Source organism: Cupressus sempervirens, chromosome 5 (genome assembly GCF_028749045.1).
Source record: "Cupressus sempervirens isolate cs-2001-9-10 chromosome 5, ASM2874904v1, whole genome shotgun sequence".
Classification (NCBI taxonomy): Eukaryota; Viridiplantae; Streptophyta; class Pinopsida; order Cupressales; family Cupressaceae; genus Cupressus; species Cupressus sempervirens.
Genome location: NC_143122.1, coordinates 71,849,233 through 71,872,894, shown reverse-complemented (window position 1 = coordinate 71,872,894; position 23,662 = coordinate 71,849,233). Strand labels below are relative to the sequence as shown.

Sequence of the window (23,662 nt, the reverse complement as noted above, 5' to 3'; positions counted from 1 at the left end):
TTTTGACTTCAATAATAAAAAGACCAGTGCCTCTTCTCATCCAGGCAATAGAGTCAACTTCAGTGAATTTTCACATACAACTTCATAATGTTTTACACACCTTACTACCAACAATTAAATAATCAAGATGAGACAAATCAATTATTATGCAATCTTTAAATTAGTCCAGATTGAATTTTAACTCCTCTGGGAGACAAACTGGACACAGATACGGAAACAATTAAATATTTCACAGTATCTGTGATAATCGAATTTAAATGCTAAATGACCTTGTCCACTTATCTGATATTTAAATTGTATACAGAATTTCAAAAAATAATTATAAACGACAATTCGCCTGCAGTTTAAATCTACACACCTTTAATAATAAACAGAAAACTTTTTATTTTCTTATTAAAATAAAATAAATCAATTTATATTACAAGTCATATTAAACTCCTTATTCCTCCGTACAATAAATAAATATAAAATACTCCTTTAGAGTGTATGTGAATGTCGAATGTGTTTTTTCTGGATCTCTTCCAAATTTCTAACTTAATTTATATCTTATACTTTATGAGGTGTGACTTTTGAAAAGTGTAAGGTCATACCCCTTGTAAACATAAGTTACGTCTCCTCTTAATTGAAACATTTTTAATTTAAAATTTGACTTAATAATCCTGTTTCTGTGCATTAATGGACTTTAGCTTTAATAGCTTTATTTGTTTCAAAGTCTTCATTGTATAATGGATATCCCTTCATCTTCGTTCGGTATGCAGTGTGCTTTGGTGAATCAAATCATGTCATAGCGGTACTCTGCCTCTTCTTTACCTTTCGTTGCCATTGAATCTTTTGGGGGTTCTGATATGGGCGATTACTTTCATCCTTCTAACTCCTAATACCATCTGCAAACTCCACCGTGGCACTGTGTCATGGACATTCTGTCGTCTTATCAAGAGTTATTTCATACATGGGGCTGTAGGATTTAATTTAAAGTTTGAGATAAAATATTCTCATCATTGTCTGTGTCCATTATTACGAATGTTGCTAATAATATTGAATCATCCCGTGACTAATGGTTTCTCTTTTGTCTTTTGAATGACGTAGGGGTTTTATTTGATCTTCATCGCTGTGTATATCAGGTCTTGCCTCATTAGTTTTACTTCCAACATTGCTATGACTATTCACATGGCAATGTAATTACTTTACTCGATAGCATGCCTTGGATATGTGCATTTGTGTATTTTATTTGCTGTAAATGTATATCAGCTATATACTGGACTTCAGAATTCATCATACTTTTAACCATTCGAGCTTTTGTCAACCCCCCTTTTTTAAACGTTATTGCAAATAAGACACCGTCTATTACTGACCGAGTAGTATATATGTGTTATCATAGATGATTTGACTACATCCGTAGCTTTCCAATGCTGTTGTGGATATATATATGTTCTAGCCGTCTCATTCTTTGCCAATCTGAAAGACGCTGTGAGGATATCATGGCAGTTCACATATTCAGATTTCTGACTGTTGTATATGTTTCCATCATCTTACTCATTTCTTGTCAAATATGCTAACATTTCCTTGCTTTAATATTTTTGCCGACTATACATGCTTTACAGAAATTGCACTTTGTAATCACATTCTTTATAGTCACCAGCGATTTTCTGTTGGTATGCTTATTCATTTTAGATCACAGAGATTCATAGTTTTATCTCTCTCACCTCTTTCATATTTCTGCACTTATAGTTTCCTTCATGCTCATGAAGTCCTTTGACATCAATGACAATACTTCCATCAGTTCTACTATGAACCCTTATTCTTTTAGGACACCAATATTCTCGGGCGAGATCCACAATCACTTTTATATGGTCATGTTGGATGTAATCATTTTCTGGCTATGCAAACTCTGCCATATCTGGTTTCTGCAGAGTCACAATATCCTCCCTTTCATTTCTCTAACTCTTTTCCACATATCGGGTTCCTCGAGTATCAATGGGGGAGTTCAAAACTCATTTCCTTATTATTATTCATCATTTTAACGCTCCTTGACCAAGTTGTGATTTCGCTGAGGTATATTGAAGACTCCATTTTGGGAGTGGCTTTTAATTCTATCGCTGGGCTAATTGCTTCTCCTCATACTCCCAAATTCATATATCCACAGGCACTGAAGACTCCTGCATCATTATTCCTTTCATATTTGAATCTAGAGAAGCTATGGATCCTTTATATCATTCAAATTACAACCTTTGATTCCGGTCACCTATAAATGCTGATTTGGATGCCTTGCTGTACATTTCTTTCTATGTTAGCCTTTGTCCCAATATTGCATTCTGCGATATCCCAATGAGGAAAATATCATTGCTTAATTTTCTTTTCATTGATTCAGCTTCCCCTTTTGAATTAGAGACTGTCAACTTTGAGGTTTGGGTGCTTAGTAAAATCAAATAAATATGCTTCCACTATAATCCTTTTCTCAAATCAATCTCTATACTTCTTGCTAGTCATTCAACAAGAACCTGATTTATTTATATACAATAGTGTTGATCTGAAAATGCTGTTGCCATACTATGCTGATAGGTATGTTTAAATAGACCACCCTTTGAATAACGTGTATACTCTGTTGTAATACAAGAACTGCATCTTCTCTAGTCCTCCTTTTGACATTAATGCTGATACTTGTGTGATCTGGCTCGTTAATTGCAATATTTAATCACGAATCTCCAACAATTGTTTGAACACAATGGTGGGTAAGATCTGAATTTTTTCTCTTTGGTATGATATTTGGGATTCTAAAATTTGCCAAATTTTAGAGTTCCATCAAGACCAACCATTACATAAGGTGATATACTATATATTGTTCTTGGAAATACTAATTGCTACTAATTACACAAGTCTACAAGTGTTATCAGCAAAGTTGCATGGACATGGTACGGTTACGGATACACATATGGTATCAGGTACGGATATGTAATGACCTTGCTCAAGTCTGACCTCAAAATGCTGATTGAAAGTTCAAGAAATTTCGTTAAACAATTCACATGCAAACTTTTAACTTGCTGTCTGAGTTATCAGACTGATTGCATGCTTGATAAATGTTGAAAGGAGACTTCAAATGATAACAATTCAACACTTTAATGTCTAACTATCATCTAGATGCATATACAACCTCCTTTTTATCATTCACAATGCACTTCAATGATTTCTATATGTAAATTATTCATCTTCAGCCACTCGACATTATGTCAAACAATTGGCATACAATGGGTATATGACTGTTATAATATTTCAGTTTGCAAGGTCTGCCCTTTGACTGGAAGTGGGTGATGCAAATGCTTAATAATGAATGCCAAATGATCTAACAATGAGCTGAGAATGAAATGCACTTTCCTTCACATGAGTTCCTAATGAATTAATGCATACCTATAGCCAAGCACATTTTTACAAACACTTGGCATGCAACCCAATACTTTAATCAAAATGAACATTATGCCAAACAATAGACATGCAACTTATCTCCCCATTTATTAACTAACAATTTGCATCCAATAGAGACATAGATTAGCCAAGACTCTTGGCTTTGCAATGATATCTCATACAATGCCAAGATCTAAAATGAATAATAATCATCTACAGCTGCAACACTATCAATTTTATGTGCAATACAAAATTTGACGCGAATGTTCACCTACAGCAGCTCAATAAAATGCACCTACGAGAATGCATGTAAATCACAAAGGAACCTGATATATCAAATCATCATATGCCATTGATGAAGAGGCAAGCAATATCACATGAAATGATGATCTCATAAGCCCAAAACGAATTTCTGAATTAGCCGCCCCTGTTCTTGCATAGGCTGATCAACCTCCATGACAGCAGATTATGAAGGTATAATTTCCACAATGAAGCACAAGATTGGACTTCTGAAATAAAGCCCACAATCAACAATAATTTAGCTAGCATTTCATAGCCTCAAAATTGTGTAACCAATGAGGGCTTTCATCCCCAAAGATCCTCCAATGGCCGAAACACTGACTGACTTCTCCACCAAATAATCACATCAAACAATCATCAATTCCTGGATGATGAGAATGAGGACCATGATGTCTATTTATACTTTTTCCTCAAGAGGTTGGCCCAAAATCTAGAAGCTTCTAGAAATTAATTAAATAAATGGCCCCTTCCCATGATGACTCAACCCTCAACTTAAGTGAAATTATAAAGTTTAATTATAACTTTATAATAAGCCATTTAATGATTTCATAATAATTTGGCCACCAAAACAATAATAACTCCCAAAATACTTATCATTTTAATATGTCGTCTGAAATAGGAGTCACACCTATTATTTCCCATGTGACCAAATGCACTTTCCAAAAATAGAAAGGGTCCTTCTCAATCAATATTAGACTTACTATAAATAGTAAACATGGCAAAACTATAGCAAATGAAGTCTGAATGATGCCAAACGAAAGCCAAACCATAGGATACTGAATCCTGAAGTAGATGCCCACTGAAAGAGACCCTCTGTCCATCCTCATTAGCCTACGAGGGTCACATGATAGGCTAATCCCAAGAGCCTAAAAAAATGGGGACATTACAAGATACAACTATTTTTTGAGACCTCTCATTTGGAAATGGCAGGCAGGATACAACATTCATACGTTCATATATATATATATATATTTAACAAATTTTCAAATCCACTAAAGAGGATTTTCATTATAATGAAAACAATATGAACACATAACTGTGACATATTGAAAAATACTATATTTAAATATAGTTTTTTTATTAAAACTTAAAACTTCAAATACATTAATAGTTTGGTAGAATCATATCCTATCAAAAATATCATCACTATTGTCCTGAAACTCAAGCTCTATATCATCAAGATGCTCTGAAAAGCTAGGATAGTTGGATCGAGTGTGACTGCCAACTAGACTCTTTGAACCTGCTGAAGATTCATCAAAGGATCCTCCAACCATATCAGAATTTTCATCAATGGGATTGAGATGTCTCAATGTATTTATGGATACATCAATGTCGCTTATCCCAAGTTGTACATCCTAAAGTCTACTAGGTCCCTTCATGTAGTTTGAGGAGGAATGTGACAAGAGACGAAGATTGGAATGCACATATACAAAGTCCTCTGCTTTGCTAGCTGCCAACCTATTTCGTTTCACAAAATGAATGAAGCCATATGTACTCCAATTCCTCTCAGATACAGAAGAACTTGAAACCTGTAATAAAAGAGTTCACATTATCAATTACAAAGACATAAAAAATCAAATAAAATTTAAATAATAAATACTTCTAATTCAAATAATTCATATAGAATTAAACCAGTGATATATGTTTGATAGCTAGCTTTTGCAAATTTGTAGTCATGGCACCATGGAAGTTGCACCACTTTATGGGGTCCATTTCTTTTTTATCTGCCATTGCATGAACATCAGCATAAGTTCCATTAGAGGATGCAAATGTCCCAAACTCATCTTGAATCTCTGCAGCAACTTTGGGATCTGTAAACATTTTCTTGAAAGCTTTTTTATATCCTTCAACGACCTCAACATCCCTATTTGGAGCTGTCCTATTTGGCAATGCTAACATATCAGCATGGTAGTACTTGGGGTTTAAAGAATATGCAAAAAGTTGCAAAGGAGTTGTCATTTTATCCCATCTTTTCTTGATTATCTCATATATTTTCTTATAAAAAAATTGAGATGAATCTTGCTCTTTTTCTGTAATAATATCTCTAACTTGCTCCACCATTGTATCTATGCAATCATAGATGTCACCTAATATTGGCAATCAGTATGACAACGACGAATGACGGTGTATATTGGCATAGTGAAAGATAGTAAATAATCTATTTGAGCCCACCAATCTTCATTAAGAATAAGTTCTGACATTATTTGCTCTATATGTTTCTGATCGTCTCCATATTGTCCAAATGTCACTAATCACCATACTTTTCAAGGCTTGCTTGACATCTACAAGCCTTTTAAGAACAATGTAGTGTGTAGCAAAGTGTGTCTCAACTACCTTCAATCAAACAATAACGATTTTTAAAAATATATAAAACTTACATATATTTTAATAAATAAATATATTTAATTTTAAAAATTGAATATTTTTAAGACAAGAAATTTACCTTTAATAGCTCTAGCTTAGCGAATTCTGGCCCCACAGAGTCAATTGCCTCAATTAGAATGTTGGCAATAAATTGTGTATCTTTCTCTTCAGCCTTGCATTCAAAACATTGCCCCCTTCGGGCTCATTGCAACTACATTGATTAGTGGCCTATTTCTAGCATCCTTCCATCCATCACAAATGATAGAAACCCCTAAAATTTTCCATGAATCTCGGATCACTTGCAACTGCCTATCAATAATATCTTTTTCTTTAGCCAAAAGGGTAGTGTGAACCTTCTCGTACCTAGGGCTTTTGTATCCTTTTGGGGCTTCATCAATAGACCTAACCATCTCTTGCTAGTATGGGGAGCAAACCACATTAAATGAAATTCCATTCGCATATAGACAACGTGCAATATTTTGATTTGTATCCCCTCGACTTTGCAAATTAAATGCCTTTTCAAGAGGTCCTAAATTGCTCCTCTTTTGACCAAAAGATGTTCCTGAAGTTGGAAGCAACGGAGGTCTATTTTGAGTTGACCTTTGAGCTGACATTTGAACTTGATAATTAGCTTGGTCCTCTTCTTTTTGATACTTCACAATCTTCTCACTTGACAATCCCCTCCCTAGTTGACCATTAACAGTCGAACTAGGGCACACTTCACAGCCTGTAACTTTTATGTGACAAAAGTGCCCATGAACCCTAGTATAAGAACCATTAAAATAAATTACACACTCATCACACCTCTATTTAAAACCATTACCACCTTGAAATTTTTCAAGGATGGTTGTTTCCATAATGGATATCTAGGATTTGATTTGATTCACTTGTCATTTTCTGAAGCTTTGATGTCACATGAAGATGATGCCATTGTTAACTTCCTGAAAAAGAAATTATAAAACAAAAACAATTTTAGATTGTGCTTATACAACACAAAGTATAATATAAACTTATACAACACGAAGTATAATATAAACTCATTTTAGAAAATTAAATAATATTAAATTTAAACAAATTAAAATTTCAAATATTTTTATTTAAGAACCATCCTTACTTGGTAGTTTATTAGTATTTAATGATTTTTATAAACTCTTGAAAATGTAAATAAAAATAAAAATATAAAGTTAAACTTTAATAGTTGTAAATTTAATATAATTTTTTTTTAAATAAATAAGATTAATATTAAACTATTAATTTTTCATATCTATCTATTCATTTTTATAACTAATTTTAATATTTACAATTTTAAAATATAATTTCAATGTTTATAATAATTAAATGTGAACTACGATTATCTACATTGAATAATATTAAAAAACAAAACCTAAAATCAAATGAATAAATTTAACACAAACGTCCACGGAAACCTACCATCATATAATATTAACCTAAAATATAATATTATAATTTACTTGTATGCAAGGAAAAGAAGAAAGAAGACGTCTATGGAAGAAATGTCGACTCTAAACGCTACAGAAGAAATCAACGGATGAACCAGGCTACACCGGGGATCAATGAAGACACCAAACATACACCTAACACTACTAAGAAAAGCTCCAAAAAAATCTTTGCAGTCTCCAAAACAGATTAACGAAATGATGCAGGCTAAAACAATCATTGATTGAGTGTTGTATCATTCAACGGCTTTGGAGTTTATTTATACTAATTTTTATTTTATTTCTTCCCTAAATATGTAGTTAACTATGAGCTTTTCTATATTCGGCTCAGTCTATTTTTAAAAACCTATTTTTGAAGTCGGCTCGATTTTTTCTGAAATTGCATCCTGCAATTCTAGTACTAATGAAAATATGACATGTTTTTAAAAATGGATTTGTGTTGTACCGTATCCATATATGTATCTGATACAGCAATACGCATGTCACAGGTGAAAGGATGGCATTTCCAGTAACTCTGATTATCAGGTATTGTAATTTTTAGTGAGAAGAGAGAATTCAAGGTAATTGTCTCGATTTCTCAAGTTAGCCATAAAGGGACATTACAGAGGTTCATGTACACATGAATCATCAAGATCTTATGACTCCAAATGTTGGAGTTTGTTGAGGTCAATTTTTGTGATTCCAGTAGCAATAAAGGTTGGATGTTCCCCCAACATTGACAACTTCAAGTCTGAGTCAAGCAATGAACTCTAACTTTGTAGGCAATTGCTTACAAGTCTAATGATTGGAATGAAGTGAAGATGTTGAATCTAGAAAACAAATCGATGTCAGAATAATGTCTCATCACCCTTCTAGCACTTCTTCCCTCCAGTTGGTTTTCTATTTCACTTAGTAATTATCTTTTTAGGCTCATTTTTAATACAGCCCCATAAAACGGATGTGCAGTACGAGTAATAGTGCATCCAACTACAACGATGTTTTGACACATCATTAGACTCTATTATAAACAAAATAATACAACTTGTAAATAATTATTAGACTTAATGAACTCACTATAATTAAGCAATAAATAATAGTAAACTATTGGAACTTCAATTTCTGATATAACTAGAATCTATTATCAAACTTGGAATTCACTTCATATGTCAACAATATATTGTGTGCTTCTCCTCTGAAAGCTTTCCCACATAGTAATAGCTCTTGCTCCAGTTATTTCTATTGTAACGTATCCCTAGATTGATTTGACCATGGAGAATCTAGTAGCTAACGCCTAAACTACTTCATTATCAAGACATGCAACAGTTTTTGGATAGCTTCAGCATTTCTTCAAACCTAGACTTGGGCATTACGATGTGTATGGCCCTTGTCACAATAAGTCCCAACACAAAGGAAAAGGTCATAAATGTGGAGAATGGGTAGATACTAAATCCCACACATTTATATCTATTGTCTTGCATTTTGTCACCACAAAATGTTGGTAACAGCACAGAACTTTTTCAAGTTAGCTTCGCGTATCTCTAGGTTTTAATTTGATATTCAATTGTTTGATATTGATTGATCGATCAATTTCAATTTGTATATCAAATTGTTTTGTTTAAGGCGTTTGTCAAGCCTTTATAGTTTTGCTTTCTGTCGAGCCTTTGCTTGATTTTTGAAGCCTTCATTGTCCTTTTCTTTTTTTTTGAGTTTGCGTTAGTTGGTTTTTAGTCCTTTGGTTTTGCTCATGTCATGCCTTTCACTTTTTCTTTCAATTCGGTCTAACCTAGAGCTCAATCGGAGTTGTTAGTCAAGAGATATGCCCATTTTAGTGCCTCAAAAGTGGACCTTTTGGTGCAACAACACGAATTAAAAATATGATGTTATATTTTTAATTTGACTTTCAATTTTTGATAAATATAACTTAAATTCACTTTTTTTTATGTTATTAAGTTACTTTAACTTTAAATTTTTCACTTAAAGTGACTAGTGCACTTTATGTTATAATTTTGAATTAATTTTTTTTCACTTAAAGTGACTAGTACACTTTATGTTATAATTTTGAATTAATTTTGAACTATATGACTATATAGTTCCAATTTAATTTTTTATTTTTAAATCAAATGCTCAATTAAATGTTACTTTTTAAATGATGTTTATATTTTGTATTTTTAAATATGATATATAAATATTGTTTATGATCCATTTAGTAACATTTTTATGAAATTAAGAGGATTAAACGACTTTAAGATATCAAAAGTGGACATTTTATATGCAATTACATGTAAAATCCATCAAAAGTGGACATTTTATATGCAATTACATGTAAAATCCATCAAAAGTGGACATTTTACATGTCACTGCATAAAAAATTCAACTTGGTATCATAAGTGGACCTTTTTGATGTCATTACATCAAAAGGCTATCATAAGTGGACCTTTTCTATGGTATTGCATCAAAAGGAAAGTTTTTGTCTTTGCATCCAAAATGTGAGATGTAATTTAAAATGTGCATTGTCCTCCAAAAGGTGCAATTTTGATCACTTGCACATTTTAAAACATGTCATGCACCCAAAAAGGTTTGATTTGCCTTGTTTGAAGATTTTAAAACATGCTATGCATCCAAAAAGGTCCGATTTTAACTAGAAGCATGTTTTAAAATGTGTATTGCCCTTCAAAAAGTCTAATTTTGAAGAAATGCATGTGTTTGACTTTCAAGAACACGATTTTGATCAGGTCCGATTTTAACTAGAAGCATGTTTTAAAATGTGTATTGCCCTTCAAAAAGTCTGATTTTGAAGAAATGCATGTGTTTGACTTCCAAGAACACGATTTTGATCATTAAAGGAGATTTTCTTGATGGATTTGCATGGGGTTTTCTCTATTGAAGGCGTTTTTGCTTGGCAATGAGTTTTCTTGCATCAAGAATGGATTTAACATGCTGAAAATTGTTTTTGAGAGCTCAAACCTAGGGCGCGTTTTTTAAGAAAACTTCAAACAATATCAGTTTTGATCAACGTTTTTGCTCCAATATGAATCGATTTGATCTTATTTGCTGATTACATTGCATGTTGGTGCATATTTTGGTGTTTAAACACCAAATTGATTTGATCTTTCATCTTGGTGAAAAGCATTTTTCACCAAAAACGTCCCAAGCATGAACACTTAAAAAATGTTCGATCTTGGAGCATTTTAGGGCACAGTTTCGCATCTTTTAATAAGAACTCCTTGTTTTCTGCTCTTTCCCATTCGAATTTGCAAAGTTGGAAAAAGTTTGAGCATTTTTGGAGAATTTTTCGACATTGGAGCATCTTTCTCCTTCATTTGTGGTACTTAATCTTCATGTAAGTGAACTTCTTCTTTCTTTCTATTTAATTTGTGTTTATCTTGTTGGTTTTATGCACGTAATTGTTTGATGATTGCCACTTATTGAAATCTATGCCATGGAAAGTGCATTTTTCCTTTAAAAATGAAGAATTTGTTCATTTTCATAGTTTTGGTTCTTTCCCAAATTCCAATTTCGAATTTGGGTGTTGAAGTGTTTTGCATCTTGGCATGTTTGAATCACTTTCCAAAGGTACGTTTTTATTTGTGTTTTTGTCTTTTGTTCTCCACTTTGGAGAAGTCACAAGTTCTTTCTCAAAAACTTGTTTTTGCTTCACTTCATGCGAAAGCATCATCACATTCCAAATTTCATTTCCGTGTCACAACACCTCACCACTCATTCGATGAATGCGATTATATGTTTTCCATCTCATTCACCATCCGCACATGCATGTAATCTCATTTTTCGTTTCCATTTTCACTCATCTCACTTTTCACATTCATTCACATGACACAATTACATGAAATGCCCTACGTGTAATTTGCATCCAAAAAGTGCGATTTTGATTAAAAGTCACTTTTCGAAAAGTCAAAAAGATGTCATTTTCATTTTTCATGTACTTTGACTTCATCTTTTCACTAAAAGTGACTATAAAGCTCATTATCCCTCTTCCATTTTCCATTTCCATTCCTCCATATGCATTTGCACCTTCATAAGAAAATACATGTTTCTGCATACTCCATCCAAATTCGCATCTCATCTCACCTTCCATTTCCCAATACATGTTGCACTTACACATATTCATTTTTCATACAATAATGCCTCGAAAACCCTACGTCACGTTTGAAAATCAGCAATCTTCATTTGCATGCATTCCACCTTCACACATTCTCATTTGATTCCATCTTCCATGTTTTCACATTCATAACACTTCATTCCACTTTCCGTTCATTTCATTTTCATCCATTGCATATGCATATGATTTCTTTGAAATCATTTCATTGGATCTATCAAATCTCTAATTTGTTTCCAAATCTTTGTTGATCACAAATCAACTTGTATGGTGATTCCATCTAATGATGTATTTATGTTTTGGGATTTTTGTATTGCAGCACAAGCATAAGAAATTTCCTCACCATCAAAATCCAAAAGCAAAATGAAATATCAATATGATAAAGAATTGGCTCATGCAGCTCCCTAATCAGTCATATCTATTCTTGACAACATTATGGACATGAAGATTGGTCATGTGGACGTGGTTGATAATCTGCTGAGAGTTGAAACTCCAGTTGGCCATAAAATGAAGTGTATCAAAAGAAGTAATATTCACTTCGTATCTACTTTCCTTTTGGCAGCCATAGAACCTGATTTCATCTTTGGATGTGCACGACATTTTACTCCAAAGAAAAAGACTATTAAAGACACTGATGGCAAGGTTATCATTAGCCTTGATCCTGAGGTCATTGAATAAATCTTCAAGGTACCACATAAAGCAAAATGTGCAGATTTAACCAAGTAATCATCTTTGGCATGCTGGAATGGGCAGAAAGGTGATTATTAGAAGTATGTCAACCTATATTGGTTAGACAATAAAAGAAATAACTTCTCTAGATGGCCAAAGAGTGTTCATCAGTCTAACTTCAAACAAGAATATAAGGATCTCATCATCCTTCTCAGAAGAATTTGCGGTTTCAAAGATTGTACTAATTTCAAGCCATGGATGTATAAATTCATGTTTCAAATCATAGAGAATAAAGAACACATCTTTTGGGGAGAGCTCATCAGCACTGCACTTTGCCAACAGGTACTCAATGTGGGGACTTTAGTGCCTTTCTACATGAACTCTTACCTTGTTTACATTGCTGCTACCATGGGATCTTTCTCTGGCCTCTCAACCAAGGGAGAGCGTCTTGAGGTTCCTATTTCAGATTACTATGACCAAATCACTTTGGCAAATAGTAAACTTCATTATAGAAGAGTCCAAGATGCCTTCTTTGGACATTTCTAATGCTTGTTCAATAAACAGTTATCTGTCAAAAGAGTATCTGATGTGGCATGGGAAAAGGTGAACCAATACAGCTGTATTTTCATTCAGTTTCCAACTTTCACATACTTGAGAGTTGGATATTTCAAAGGCAAGCCGCATACCTTATCTAGGTATTCTATAGATCGAATCATCTTGATGGAGCTAGCTAGACAGCTCATGGACGTGCAGAGTGATCAGCATACTATGCATAGGCCTGGTTTTGGCATTACCTCAGCTAAACCCTTGGCTACTGGCAACTATTCGATCAATTCTATACCTAAAGAAAAGAACATGGAAGCAGAGTTGCAGTTGATCACCTTGAAGAAGTTCAAAGCCAGATTTGGCTTATATTACTAAGAAATGAATCCTCAAATGAAAAGAGCTTATACTCATGTTCATCGCATCAAGGACATCTGGATCAATATGAGGACAGAGCTTGACATCATGAAGATGGACTTCTGCAGATTAACCCTACAGTAGATAATCGATCTTAACATGTTGGAGATCCCTTCAAATTTTCAAGTTGAAGATGATGGTAACATCCTTGATCCAGAGTTTAATCAAGCTGGCTTTGATAAGAAATGACCTTTTCCTATCCAGTGGCAAAAAAAGGAAGGTATATCTATCATGGGCAGGTTTCAATCCATCTTGGTAAACACCAAAAAATGGTTAAAAAATAAAGGCCTTAAAAGAGTAAATCCTAAGATGGGCTTCGATTGTGGAAGTTTTGATCCTCTTGGTAGGAAGTCATAGCTAGAAATCACAGGGAAAGATGGTGCCTCATCTTCTAATGCTAAGGATTCTCTCAAATTCAAATTGAAGGGTGGAAAAGGAGCCAAATCATCTCAAATCTCTGAACCAATTCAAGAATCAAAAGAAGAACTGGAGATAGAATCTAATGAAGAAGATTCAAACAAAGAAGGGGAAATCGTGATCATATCTCCCCCAAAGCCTGCACAAGCTTGTGTACCATCTATACATGAAGAGCATTTTCTTCATGAAGTAGATGATGATGTGGATTCATTCTCCACTGTTTTGATTTGTTCTATTCCAGTCTCAGAAGTCAATACAATGGCTCTTCCTATTTCGTTTGTTGATCCTCGAATCCCTGCAAATGAAAAATATAAACATTTAGCAAAAGTATTTGAGGATTTTCCAACTCTTACAAGTGGTCAAGTTTCCCAACTTGATATGTCTTTGATAGGTTTTGAGCTTTTCATGGCAGAGTCTTCTCAGCATGTTCCTATGCCTTCAGTTGTGCAAACTGAATCTTGTTCTATTACAATGGAAATACAATCAAGATCAATGCCAATGGTTTCCACTGTATCTACTTCTACGAATGAAGGTTTTAGCCTGCCTGCATGGTTGAGCAAAATAACAACAAAGAGGAGAAAAGTGATTGTTCCTCCGGACAGTCCCCCTGTTAAGAAGACTCAATCAAAATCTTTGAAAGATAAGATTGTTTCAAATATTTTGGTTGATTTAGATAAAACTAAATTGTTGAAGTTGCTGAGCCCTTGGTAGACAAACCCATTGAGGAACTTACTCATTCTGATTACAAGTTTACTAAGGTTGAAATCGAAAAGCAATCACATTTGAGTTGTTTGGAAGATGCATTGGCTAATGTATTAAAGAGCAATCATCAGCTATGGGAAAAGAAAAATCAACTGAAACAGGAGGTGTCTCATCTGAACGAGGTCATTCAGCAACAATCTTCTCAGAGTGTTGTCGTTATGTCTCAAACATGTAAGGAAAGAAAGCTGATTGAAGCTGCCAAGTCTTGAATACAGAAAATCATTTCTGAAAGAGTTCGAGCCATCACGGAGACATTTGCGGTTCTTAAGCACATCAAAGAGATGAATGAAATGGAGTGAAATTTAATTTCTTCTTTGACTCAAGAAGTAAATAATTTGAAGGAAATCCTTGATGATTGGGATGAAATGGTAAGATTTGATCTAGATGCCTTGGTCTCATGTGATGTTCTTCCGTCATGTGAAATGTTCTTCAGATATCAAGGACTCATTGGTTACAAAGAGGAAACATTGAGGAAGCTGATCACAAAGTTGCAAGCGGCCTTTGGAGATTGTCAAGCAGTTGAAGGAAGTGTTACTTGTGATTTGGAACAGATGGAATGCCATGTTATTGATGAATCCGGTAATCTCATTGCAATAAAAAGAGTAAAATCAGAATATACAATCAGGATCAATGCTGATGTAGATTCCGAAGACTTTGGTTCACACACAATGAACAAGTTTGTCTTGTATAAATCCTCGACGAAAAACTTGTTAGATACTATGGTAGTGAATTCCAAAGTTGTACAATTAGCGTATGCAAATGCAATGAAAGTAGAAGCCATATCGAAGACCATGGAAATTGTTGATCTTCCCATAGTGCGTGACATCATCGTCAAATTCAAGGCACTGAGAAACAATCTTTGAGATTGTTGTTTTTGTTTTTATTTCATGTTAGTAGTTGTAAAAGGATACATTACATGAAAAAGTGTAATTACATGTAATGCGAGTTACATGTATGTAAAAGGATCTAATGCAAGTTGCATGTGTAATTGCATTTAACCCTATATTTTCTCCTGTAGTTAGACTAGGTCAAAGTTGGTTGAGTTGCTCCCACTTTTTCCTCCACCTTTTTCTCAACTCCTGTGCCTATATAAAGGAGTGCCCCACCATTGTAAAATCATCATTATCTTTATGCAAGAGAGCTCTGGAGAAATTGTCCCAACAGAACTTTGTTTGTGTAAGCACTATTTTGAGAGAAAGTTAATACAAAGGAGCACTTGAGATGTAACTTTGATTAAGTGAGATTGTTACTTGCATGAGTTATAAGCTTCGTCTATAATTCATCTAAGTTATCTTTGATTCATGTTATCTTGTGTTCTTGGTAATTGTATCTCATGAATTGAATAGAAAAGAGTTAAGAAGCAATTGGAACTAGAGCTTTGACTAGGAGCAATTGTGGAAATATATAGCTAGAAGCTTTGTCTGTAGCTTATACTTATTTCTTAATTCGCAAAATAGTTAAGTTATTTTTACTTTTAGGAGTCTGTGTCCTAATTGTAAAGCTTTTCCATATAGAAGTACAATTGGACTTAGAACCAAACCAGTACATTTTCAGCTAGCCTCTGAGTTAGTGAAGGTTTATCCGTATCACTGTTTCCAACTCTAGATAGAAGTGTAGTTAGAGATTCACCCTGCCCATTACTCACTCCACCAGTAAGTGCATTCTTGCTTGAAAGATAAGAAGAAAGGATATTGGTAACACCCATTTTATAAAATCTCTCGACTTCTTGCTTACCTTAAGTTGATCCAAGGAACAGTGAGAAGGGGGAGCCTTCCCTTTAAGGTAGGAGAGACTTTGTCTCACACGTTGTGGCTGATCATCCTATTTTGCAACAAGATTTTTACCCAAAACTATCGGTTTCAAAATATTCACCCAACAATATCCACCTCCCCAAACCAAAATGAATGAGCACAATGATCATCGAGATAAGAATTTTGTGAATGATTATCACTCTATTGCTCACACTTGTTCTCAGGACGAATAAAGAAACGAAACCATTGCATCTTGCCATATTTTAACAGCCAAAAACACTCATAAATGACCTTCAACTAGTTATACAAATGTAATTGTATGGATCTCCCCCAAAGCAATATATGGTCCTCCTCTAGTGCTTGTGCAATCACCACCTAGGGAAGCCCCATACGTAGCTGCTTGGAGTCACAATCATGCTTCGGAGCTTTATGGAGAGGTTCTGTGAAGAGTTGGGACTTGTGAAAGACTAAATGATGTTTCTCTGGCAGTTTAATCACAATAGTGGGCCCTCCAAGATTGGGGAGATGGCCTTAATTGTTGAAGGTGCAGCATTTGTGAGGACAGAGAGAATAGAGAACAGAGTGTGTTGTGGAGCTCGAATATCATAGACGACAACAATCTCTTCCACACCTAATTCACGAGCATATGATAGCTAAAAAAATTCTCTCAAACCATATCAGAAATCTTGGGCAGAATTACAGAGACAATCAAAAAACTTGCACAGAAGCAATATTGCTTCTATTCTTCATATTGTTCAATCATATACATTACCATTGTTTGTAGTTGCATCTCCTAGTTTATAGCAGAGTTCCTCTTACCACTTCTAGTCTAGTAATAAATGATCCCTGGGCCCTAACAAATCATTACAAATGCATACACATGCTAAAACAAAATTTAACAAACTAACAAATAGCTATTATACATATCCCAAAGACACTAATAAACCTAAATATATGGGAGTGACGCAATACTCCCAACATTATGCATGTTTACTCTACTCCTCATGGGTCGACAAATTATACTTCCCAATAAAAACATGTTTATCATGTCAAAGAAACATATAATATCTTAGTTCTGATGCAAAAAATCACACTACTTATAGAGCATGAGATTTTACCTTGTAACCAATAAAACATGAGCTTTGATTGCATGCAATCGAGCATTTGCATAAAGCTCAGCAGAACGAAGCATTCTAAATTTCCACAGTAGAGATTCTCTTGGAATCAGTGTTGCCAATGTCTGCAAGAATAGAAATTAGAATCAGTAACTAGGAACAGATACAATTCAAACTTTAGCAACCAGGTTCAGAACTAAAGGATCAAAATCAAACCAAAGTCAAAATCAAAAAGGCATGTATACACCTTATTTGATGCAAAACATGTTGACAACTAAAAACATCTTTGTTACACCAGACGAACCAAGTAAATTCTTCTATTTGACTATTTCTAGTAAGAATCTAACATTAACCATAAAAGATGTCTCACTGCCCCATTTTCAGAACTATTAAGTACAAAATAACAGGTATAGACCTCACATTGGCATATTATATTTCAAACTCATATATCAAAACTTCGGTTACAAAAAGTCCAAACTAGTTCTAAGCTTAAGGGGAAAAAAGGTACAGATTTTGGCAATGAATAACTTTAATAAGACAAAGCAGAGGCTGCCACATTTAAAGCAGTTCCAAAAGTCAAAGCTAACACCTAAAAGACATGAGAAGGAAATGACTCATTTTTTTCTTAACCTAAATGTCAAAAAAAAGAAAAATCATTGAGCTGCATCATAAGAGTGTTGACCCTATGCTCATGATAATGAAAGAGTCTCTTAAAGCACAATAGGGGAATCTAATAGTGAACCAAAGATGTTCCTACAGTCATAAAGGCTTCATCAATTCATTAACTAAATAGAAGTGTGAATAATAGACAATTTAAATAGTTGTGGTTTCTCTTCTTCCTTTGACTGTGACTCATCAATCTAGCTTTTCCTTTAAGATCAATCATAAGGTATAGTTAATGAATTAAAATGACCAAAGAGTTTGAAAAATTTAAACAGATTTTTATAAATTGAAGATAAAGACAACAGCATAATAATGAAGTTGGCACTGGCTGAGCTATAAGCTATTCAAACCAAGATTTCAGCCAGAAAACTTAAAAACTAAGAGCAGCCTCATGGACATGAAGGTGGATTAAATTCTTCAAGGTTGCCTCCATCACTAGGTAGAAACAAAATGAGTTATGGAAAGATTGACATCCATGCAGCTTAAAATCCTGGGTTTAATAATATTATATTCAGTTAAGAGAAAACATTGTAAAAGTTTCTCCAAATTCACTGTCTATTATTTTGAGCAAAGGTCTAGTTTTGAAAAAGAAATGTAGTACACCGAGTCGTCATTAATTCCCATGGCATTTATATTCTTTATGCTTAGTTAGAAATTTATATTCCAATTGCTAGAATCTCATCACCAATCCAAAGCCTATATATTGGTATAATGTTAAACAAATTCTTTTCTTAAACCTAAATAAGTATCTCAAAGGTGCTTTACCCTTTGTTCTGATTGTGGACTCCAACCACGATTAGCTAAACCGGCACAAACTAGGTCACCTGCACATGAGAAAAATATCATAAAATATAAAATTTGCTAGAAGTAAAAAACTAAAAAATATATGTATAATAGTCATTTTCTATATTCTATTCCAATGTGTGACAAGCGAAGTTTTTAGGTCCATCATACATGTCTAATCATTGTTTACTGGCATACTTCACATATGGTTTCCCAATTCACCCACATGTCAAAGGTTTGTTTATACTGATTATAGTCATCACTTGATGTAGGCCCCAACGTTATAGTGCTTTTCTCAACCCTTTTAATGAATCGATTGAATTTAATTTTGGAAGTTCATTCCAACTATTATTTGAAATGTTAGTTGAGGCTAAATTATCCATCCTTGATTTCCCAAAAATGTGTAACTTTTTCAAAAACAAAAACCCATCCTTTGATATGTTTCCATTTGATGGATCAATCTTACATGGCTAGCAAGCAGTGGCACTTTATACAGAAAGAAATCATATACTAACCATCTTGATCAAGAGCGGGATTCCATCTAGGGACCAAAGGGGATGAAACTTCTCTAAATAAGGGCATGGAGAGTCTTGATAAATTAAATTGAGAAAGGTAATAATGATTTTCTTATTCCACTACATTCCAACAAATCTTCTTAGACACCCTCTATCACTATTATCCTACCTAACATTAAAGGTCCAGGTTAGAGAGAGATGCATCAGTCTGCAACATCTTAGAATAGGACTAGGACCAGTCTTCAAAACAAGTATCTTCACTGCTTTTCAGCAAGCGTTTCAGTCCGTTATACAGTGTGTAACCCCAGAGGGAGCCATATATGGAACAACAAGAGAATAAAATACTCTGCTCTTTTGATTATTTGACTCCAAGCCTGAACTGGCTCAGTGTGGACATATCAAAATTGTGCCAAGATATGAGTGGCGTATTTCCTAGACCCCTAATGTTAACTAAATCTTTATAGAACGTTCTAGGATAGAAGAGAATTGAAATCAGTTAACTGGGATAACTTATAGAAAATGAGATAATTAGCTGATGTTTTCCATTTCCTGCCAGCCATAATTGGGCTCAATTGTTAGATTTCTTTTATTATCTAGTTTGAATTGTTCTATTGAGGAAGAAGCTTCATGTATGTTGCTATATTTGACCTTTTCCTAAATGTGTAGTTGTCCATTGCTTGCCTGATTGCTTTGGAGATTGCAATCTGTCCCCAGTTGATATCTTTCGCAATCTCTTTGAGAGAAGTGTTTTCTTGGATGATTTGATTTCGTTCAAATGGTATTTTGGAAGAGGGGGATGCTCTGTCTTCTAAATGTGACAGGTCCATTACGGCAAAATCCTATGAAGTGCAAGGAGAATTTTGATTTGGGATATCTCCAAGATCTTCTAAAACTCTCGAGTCTCCAAAGAGCCAACAACGGAAAAAGATATTGAGGTCTTAAAACTTACCTATCACTGCTTGTTAGTTTCTGGTTTTCACAGAGAAGAATTTCTGGATTGCCTCGGTAATTCCTATATCTTGGGTGCATTTTGCAAGTGTTGGAACCAATGCATCATTTGATGTTTCAACATGCATCAGTTGAACCTGTGAATTGTCAGATTCCTAAAATGAAGCAAAACAAGGACAAAACCTTGCTAGACAGTAATTTTGCGAATGTTCCTAGCCCAAATAGGTTATTACCGCTCAACTCCTCACATCCCTATAAGTATGGCATTAGGTAGGGATTCCACTGAATCTAGATCTACACCCATCACTACAAATTTAAAATCTGTTGACTAAAAGAAAGCTCAAATCTAGTGACACACTCTACAATGATGCTGCCAGATTATTTCAAGCAAAACCCACCTGTTCCTTTTGTAGGGAAGAAGGATAGGAAGGTTGGAAATAGAGTAGTTCTGGAAAAGATGAGTCAAGCTAAGAGTAGTTGGTGTGTTGCCATTTAGTTCAATAGAGTTCAGAAGAGTGCTGTGCTTATTTCTGAAAAATAGTTTATTATGTATTTTAACAATTAATGCAAAATGTTTTCTGTTCATTGTAGTTGTGATTAAGTTTTAACATTTCCAAACCTTTACTCTCCACTTTGATGTTGTTGACTGTTTAATGGTTATGTAGTCAACTCGAGTACACCATGATATGGTTTAATAGCTAGTATTAGAGAAGATTAAAATATTGTACTGATGTGTTATGTTGTGCACAAGATTTTCCTCTTCTTGTATAAGAGAAACACTGCAAACTATTGGATTTCGGACGGGAAACTGTAGAAAGCATCAAAAAAAGATAGTAATTGTAAAAATAGTAAAGCAACCTCCGCAAATGGCTAACACTGAAGAAATGATCCAGATTATATGCCCTAAAAAGTCGAGATCCACAAACGTGGCCCAACAAAGAGGTGGATTTGAAGAAACTAAATATGACAAATTTGGTTTCTGCTATAAGTAAATGATGCCATAGAGGTCAAATAATTGATCGCAGATGAGAGCTACCAAGACGAAATAGTGTGTCACATCAGATGTGTGTCCTCATGGTACAACATGTACAAATTATGATGGGATAGGAACAGTCACAAATTCTGCAAGGATGCAAAGAATTTTGAGTTCTTGCCAACCAAAGACATTAAGAAATTAGTCTCAGCAAAGAAGTTCCTACTAGGAACTCAAAAATGACTTGTAATCTGAGTTCCGGGATGGCCAATAGAATTTGTTGTTGTGTTGATGTATTTCTATTGAATTAGTTGATGTGTAAGATTTTTTGCAAATAATAGGAAAATGTTATATTTTCCAATTTTTTTAAAAAAATATTTATAATACTTCCAACACTTTCTTTTGCAACCTGACGTGGCAAAACAGTTGCTTATTATTCAGTTCCAACACTCAGAACAGGTGTAGTAACTATAACCTAAACTTACACAATGCATGATAACCCTTTTTTGATGAATAGGCTGAACCTCCTTTCCTACATTGAATCTGTAATGTCTCCAAATTTAAATAAAATATTTTAATTAAGTTAATTTATTAAAATGGTGCTAAAGATTAAATAATATCACAAGGACTAATTTAATTAATTGATTTAATTTATTTGGGAGCCCTATTTCTATTGATTATCCATAGGTGTTTGCCATGTAGGCATTCTTTTGCAAACCCTCGGGAGTTTTCCCTAAAGGGGTATTTAACTGTGGCATATAGGTAGTTGATAGTATGCAATTTGGATTATTTTTATTGTACTGTGAATTCCTTTTAGAATTTTGTATTATTCGCTATTTCAAAAGTGGAAGATCTTCCCTATTTGGCTATTCCAGTTTCGGGGGGATTCAACCCTCACCCTATTTCGTTCAATAATACTTTTCTCATATCGGGCAAGTCAAAGCAACATCATTATTTGCAACTATTATCTTATTTGGTTACCAATTGATGATCTTGGCGTGATCTTGGCGCACTCAATACATTGTTCATTTATTCAAAGGTCTTCTCTATTGTTGTATCAAGCCTATTGTTAGTACTTCCTATTTCCATTAATTCTCTGTAATACTCTTCCACACATTAACAATCGTACGAATCTCCAACAGCTCATACGAACACCCTCATCTGCCACCTTATAGTCCTTCCAGCAATTCAAGTGAACGTCATATTCACCATACGACACCCTTGCATTGATACTGTACAAACAGTACAAACTGCCTCACCTCCGAACAGAAATCACCTTCGAAATGAAACAACTTCGGACAGAAAATGCCTCTAGATAGAAAACAACTATGGACATAAATCGCCTTTGGACAGAAACACCTCCAGAAAAAAATCACCTCCAGACAAAAACCACCTCCAAACAGAAATCGCCTCCGAATAGAGATCAGCTCGGGAGAGAGTTCCCTTTAGGAACATTACAGTGGTATCAGAGCTAGCGAACCTACCAAACTGTTGGCAGTTGAGATTTTTCTTATCACACTATGGCAACCAGCGATGCCATGTATTCTCTATCTCAAGTTCCAGCTGATTAGAAGGCACATCTGTTAGTCGAGTACTCCAAGAATACTTTTGCATCCCTATTGTTGGATAGTCAAGTGCAAGATGACAAATACAAGGTGGTTGGCAATATCATTTACCACAAAGACATAATCTATTTGGTACCCGAGTCGAAGATGAAGGAATGGGTTCTGGAGGAAGATACCTTCACAAATACCGTCAAACCAACACCTGATGATCATCCTAATCGAAATGTGGGTTCTATCAGTGGCCTTTTGAATGAGTAGGCTCAACTTCATGGAAATGCTATCAATGATTCCTTGCAAGAGCAACCACAATTGGTTCAATATGGAGTTTATCCTTCGATTGTGCACAAGGCGTGCATGACTACAATTCTTGCATGTGAAAGGCTTCCTCAAAAAGAAAAGGACCTACATGAGTTGTGAGGTTCTCAAGGAGATTGGTGTAAGTGGTCCCATGAAGGTTTTGGATCAAAGTTCCTATGTGTATTATGATTGGCTTCCATGGGATCCTGGTGGTTTTGGATATAGCAATATTTACATCAGAGTGGCACAATGGAGACCTAGTGGTGGTCTACTCATCTCAATTGAATTCAATTATGCCCATGTGATCCTAAAGAAGCATGGAATTTTCAGCTGATATAACTATCTATGTTCATGCATGGTTTGGGATCTTGGAGTTTGTGGATTGTTTGAGGACAAGTAATCTTTGGGTGGCGAGGATTTGTAATGTCACCAATTTTTAATAAAATATTGTAATTAGGTTAATTTATTGAATGGCCCTAAAGATTATTTATAATATCACAAGGACTTATTTAATTAATAAAGGGGTCCAATTTTGATTAATTATATATAGTGTTTGTCATTGTTAACTCCAAAATTTTGCACCCAAAATGCCAGTGCCCTGAAACTTTTAGCAATTTTGAAGTAACATGGGATC

General features: G+C 34.4%; 1 protein-coding gene across 2 annotated transcripts in view; it reads right to left on the bottom strand.

Moving 5' to 3' along the window:
• The window catches only part of LOC149554605 (phytyl ester synthase 1, chloroplastic-like), a 256,115-nt gene that overhangs the window by 126,065 nt on the left and 106,388 nt on the right, over positions 1-23,662 (bottom strand). For both annotated transcript variants that reach the window (XM_089828658.1, XM_089828659.1), the window contains exons 6-7: positions 18,713-18,771; positions 17,288-17,409 (exon numbers count right to left, since the gene is read on the bottom strand). In XM_089828658.1, coding sequence (XP_089684784.1) covers positions 17,288-17,409; positions 18,713-18,771 — 181 coding nt within the window. The remainder of the gene's footprint in view (positions 1-17,287; positions 17,410-18,712; positions 18,772-23,662) is intronic.